The following is a 5,204-nucleotide window of genomic DNA, read 5'->3' as shown; positions in this document are numbered from 1 at the left end:
AACGTGGGGCCTCGGAAATAATTGTTTACATTAATGGTGACCAAAACGTTTGAGACCCACTGAGATAACACTGAGAGTCCTTTAGCTCACTGAGTCTCTCATTCTGACAGGAGAGGACTCTCCTCCACTTTGTTGTTGAAAAAACTCCTTATATCCGTTAGCGTAGCTCGCTAGCACCAGAAGCTAACAACAACGATCTCCGGTACCGGTGCGCTCTCACTCGCGCACGCACACAAAATGGCTCGTTCCACACACACACACAGAGCCAAACTTTAATGAAACACAGAGACCCAGACGTAATAGTACTGTATAATATTATTTTCGAATCAATAATTTTTAAAACATTATTTTTTTTTTTGTTATGTTTTTTTTTTTTTATAACCATTTTTCCTCCTGGTCTCTCGCGCCCCCCCTGTCATGCCTCTGCGCCCCCCTGGGGGGGCGCGCCCCCCACTTTGAGAACCACTGCACTAAGGGCACTTATAACTCTTCATCGCATAAAGTACAAGAGGGCCGACAAAATCCTTTTGTTCACAGGTTGTACTTTTATTTGATGTGAAAAATGATATCAGAGGAAAAGAAAGAAGAGTGTGAGGCCCTCCTTAAAGGTCAGACAGTGGTTTCTCTTGTTAAATGTGTATTTCCTATGTTTGGCTCATAACAATGATTAAATATGTTTCCATAGCTCACCACTGCCCTCTGTTGGTGGAATTGTATTAACTAGTACAATTCCTGTGTATCTTGTTTCAACAATTAAGTATGCTTAATTTTGATTTGTATATACAGACCACATCAACTGTGTACTCACAAGATTCACAGTCTCCCATTAAACAATGTGAGGGCTCAGCAGGTACATCCTGGAACTTCACCGGGACATACAGCGGCTCACTCTGAAGAGGGACAGAGGTCAGACATTTGTAGATGAGCTGCCATCAAGCTGCAAACCAGCATCAAAGTGACATTTTGTACTGAATTTCAGTAATAAGGGTCTAAGCAAATAAGTGGTAAAAACTGAACATACAAGTTAATTACACCTGTAGCACTTCAACTGGTTTACTCTCTCACTTAGAGTACATACCAAACAGTTGCTCACAGTGGTGTCCGTGTTGCAGGGTGCAAAGTAGGCCTCAGCATCAGCAAACTGCCGAGAGACACAAAACAACAATCATTCTGAACTGTCAGTTTTCATGAAAGCTTCACCACCTTTCAAAAAGTTGTGCAGTCATTGAAGAATAGGCACAACACAGAAATACTTTTATTTGCATAAAAAAAAAAAAAAAAACTGCTGCAGCTTCTAGCTGAACTAAGGTTTAATGCAATGAGTGAATTCTTAGGCTGTAAAAAGAACGATACATTGAAAGGCAAGCTAAGACTGGATAAAGAAAAGATCAAAATCCATTATTTCTATGAGCTTTACTGTAACACAACGTTCTGCTATTGCTGCAGGTGTAGCTCAGTCAAATAAAGTCAATAAAACTGCTTTGTGACCGTCTAATTCAGGTTGGGAAAGTACTGCCTTCACATGGTGAGTGTGTTGTAACCACTTACAAACGCAGAGTGTCGGCGTTTCAGAGAGCCAGTGCACTGCTGCCTCCAGGGCCGCCACAGCAGGAAGCCCAGCAGATACAGGACAAACATGGAGGTCTTGGTGAATGTGCTGAAGAAGGGTTTGTTGTATTCCTGCCGTCTGAAAATGTACTGCAGAAAGAGTCAAGAGAAGCAAACTGTTAGGGTCATAACTACTAACACGTGGGCAAGCTGGACACTTTCTCCATTAGGCACCTCTGTTTATTTCTCTCAAGGTAAATGCAGTTCTAACTAAGAGTACTGGAGACAACAAATGATATTTAATAATATAATGTGACACTCAATACATTCACTTGATTTTGGAAGGACTCAGTGGACTTTTTAAATCCAGTCCATAGGTGACGGCTGTAGTTACTGTTATGTCTGTCTTTCGTGATTCCCTTGGACTTGACAATGACGAGGTGTGTTTCCTCTTATTTCTCATTTTAATCTACTGCTGCTAACCCAGATGTCTTTAATATCAAGTTCAAACAAGCTTTTAAAACCCAAACGGTATACACTGGCATTGGTATCATATGTTTGTCAATCGTTTAATGTTGTTTTTTTTTCATTTTGTTTTAATTCTTGAACTTCCTTTATTTATTTTACTTGTTGTGTGTGATCTTTTTCAAAATAGCTTGCTGTCTTTGCAGTTTCATGTATGTTGTTGTATTTTGTGAAGCACATAGCTATAGAAATGAAATGTGTTATTATGAACTATTCCTTTGTAACGGTGCCACATCCAAAGAAGTCAGCTGGCTTCCATTTAAGAAGTTTGTGTTTGAAACTGTGAAATTGCTTCTTTTTTTTTATCCAGCCGTACAGAGTAAACAGAGGATCTACAATGTGCGAGGAGAGGGGCAGGGTTATGTCAAACTGGGGCCTAACCAACAAAGCACAATGATATATTTTAAGTCTGAAGCCAACCCAGAAGTTAGTACTGCAAGGGCTCCATCGATTCAAAGGAATGAGATTTTTCCATTGGATTTAAGATTAGTTCAGATGAGAACAAATGATCTGTGGCAAACAAACGTTTATGATACTCACATGTTTAGTTCAGCAGGGTCATTTCCACCTACTCACACCACTTGTACATTTGTTGAAGCATAAATTCAAAAGCCAGAATTAAAAAGCTAACGTGATGCAATAAACAAACTACAGCAGGTCACCACCGCTAAGCTGTCTGATTTCAACACTTTGCATCAAACATTGTTTTGAATTAACTTAAGCGTTTCAGACATTTACCAGTGGGGTAATTACTGACATAATGTATGTCGTAGAACAAAATGTAAACATCTCATATGCTTGCATTACCATAGATATTTTTTTTAGGTCTCTAACCCAAAACTCTTTGAGACGAGGGAGCCCAGAAGTAAAAGGGGTAAAAGGCTAACTATTTTCAGGGTTTAGGACTCAACACCTAAATACAGTCTGATTACAGAGCACAGTAATCTCGTACTGTAACCAGAATTGCAGCAGCAGGTGTGGAAAACTGAGTGAGTGTAAAAAAGTCCTTACTGAGGTGAGCTCGGAGGAGACCACCCAGATAACGTCCACCAGCAGGAGGATCACCACTCCGAGCGCCATCCTCCTCCGCTGGGATGCAGAGCTTCCCTGAGAGCTCATCCGGTTCATGATGAACACCCACTCCATTGGGACACTGGGGACACCTGCATGGACCGACAAGGACATGTGGAAGTTACAAGATGATCAGAAACAAATCGTTAATTAATCCATGAGTGTTCCATGAATGGGACAATCTGCCAACAGAATTCTAGATTCTAACGATAAAGTAAAACCTCAATTTGTATCGTACCCTAAATGTAGAACTTGATGACTGCATTAGTTGACTAATAGGTTAGGGATTTCACTTATACACCCTTTAAAACCAAGAAAATACTTATGCCATATTACGATTTCCAAAATCTAAGACAATTGATATCAGGATATCAATTTGATATTGATATATTGCTCTCATCTAAAATTGGTCCTCAACAAAATATTAAAGCCAAAGTAGGACTATAATATCCTGGCAGAGAATATCTTTCAAATAGCCGTTTTACATTGCAATACACACCTGTTAACCAGAAGGATGCACACACTGAAATGTTCTTTGCAGAGGCTGACTCCAGGGGACTCACTCTTACAAAAGTCTGCCCAAAAAAGAAAGAGCAAACATAACTAATGTTAACATTTTTAAACAAACAACCTGTCAGAAAACATCAGTGGATATGATACCACTGAGTGACTCAATGGGAATCCAATACGTTTTTAAAATGCATATAATAATAAAGAGAATAACGACAGACATACATTAGTTGAGCTAAATGCCAGCTAGCTATAGTCAGTTGTGTGTGGTGGATAGAAAACCATTGACTGTAAAACATAGCTGTACTGTTCGTAGCAACATATTTGAAGTGTTCAGTGTTCAGTTAAATATCTAGTTTCCATAAGGCATAGTTTAGCTTAACTGTGTTTGAATCCTATCAGAGTTCTCATGTCAGGTGAGCCGTTTCTCCGACCCCTGAAGCTAGCGAAACAGCATACAAGCTAGCTGCTCCAGTAGCTGTTATGTTTACAGACCTGGGGTTAGCTAGTAAAGCGAAGGTTGTGTTTAATGTCCAGTTAACTGTAGTTCATTGAGGAGTCGGCTGGGGTGTAGTAATGTGTGTTGTTACCGTTAGCAAATAGCATCGCTGTGCTACGTTTGCTTCTTTATCAATATAGAAAACTAACGTTGACGAGCTAAGCGCTAACAAGCTTGATAAGGTGATCAGATGTTTGATATTAAAGTAGACTTTTTACCTGAATGCGAGAACAAGTCCTTTAGTCTGTGCCATACTAGTATTTACATATGCTGCTAAAATATTGACACAATCACAGTTTTAACGATCAAAATGTTGACAACACTAATGTTGTAAACATTAGCACACCCTCTCCTCTTGACTATCAGGTGACATCACTTATGTACTCCTGAGACTTCTGGGAAATGAAGTCTTGCACTGGCTTGTATTGTTATCGCACACTTCAGACTTATTTTTCAATGTAATCTTTAAAACCCTCAATTCAAACACTAATGTATGGAAGAGAACAATTATATGTAGTCGAAATATATATATATTTCTAAATTTCAGCTTTATACGTTTGAGTAAGTGACTGATTGTATAGCTTGGTGATATCTCTCAATTGTGTCACTGTTGGTACTGAGTGATCTGTACCTGTCTGTGGAAGCACTAAAACAAACATACAATGGACAAATGTTTCCAAACTCATGGCAAATATATCGCTTACAAATATATACAAATATACCAAGAAATACTTTTTAACCTACTACATTCATTATTTAACGACAAAGGGTGCTTATAGTCCAAATGGTTTCTGAAACAACATGCATGTGTCCAGCAGGTGGCGCTGGCGCTGCGTCTGCACGTTCACCCACCGTAGAAGGAGAGCGACAACGCTTTTTCAATTGAACATGGCGGCTTCCCTAATGGAGAAGAGTTGCTGAACTTATTGAATATGTAAAAGCTGCTACATTATCAAGCCTGTCACGATAGTCACGTTAAGCTGCTGGTGCTACGACGGAGTGAAGAGTGTGTATCGGAAAGTAAGTAACACATATGTCATTATAATGTTAT

At 39.4% G+C, this 5,204-nt stretch overlaps 1 protein-coding gene across 1 annotated transcript; it reads right to left on the bottom strand.

Moving 5' to 3' along the window:
• Positions 1–413: 413 nt before the first annotated feature.
• On the bottom strand, positions 414–4,516 carry LOC104957592 (solute carrier family 35 member F5). The gene is made up of 6 exons (XM_010785235.1): positions 4,372–4,516; positions 3,644–3,719; positions 3,085–3,236; positions 1,549–1,698; positions 1,079–1,141; positions 414–890 (listed from the first exon to the last, which is right to left on the bottom strand). Exons 3-6 carry the CDS (start codon positions 3,217–3,219, stop codon positions 747–749), a joined length of 492 nt encoding a protein of 163 aa, XP_010783537.1. The 5' UTR covers positions 3,220–3,236; positions 3,644–3,719; positions 4,372–4,516; the 3' UTR covers positions 414–746.
• Positions 4,517–5,204: the final 688 nt, after the last annotated feature.

Source organism: Notothenia coriiceps, unplaced genomic scaffold (assembly GCF_000735185.1).
Source record: "Notothenia coriiceps isolate Sejong01 unplaced genomic scaffold, NC01 NC01_scaffold00027444, whole genome shotgun sequence".
In the NCBI taxonomy this organism is placed as follows: domain Eukaryota; kingdom Metazoa; phylum Chordata; class Actinopteri; order Perciformes; family Nototheniidae; genus Notothenia; species Notothenia coriiceps.
The sequence above is the reverse complement of the archived record's forward strand: the minus strand, read 5'-3'. Positions and strand labels throughout refer to the sequence as shown.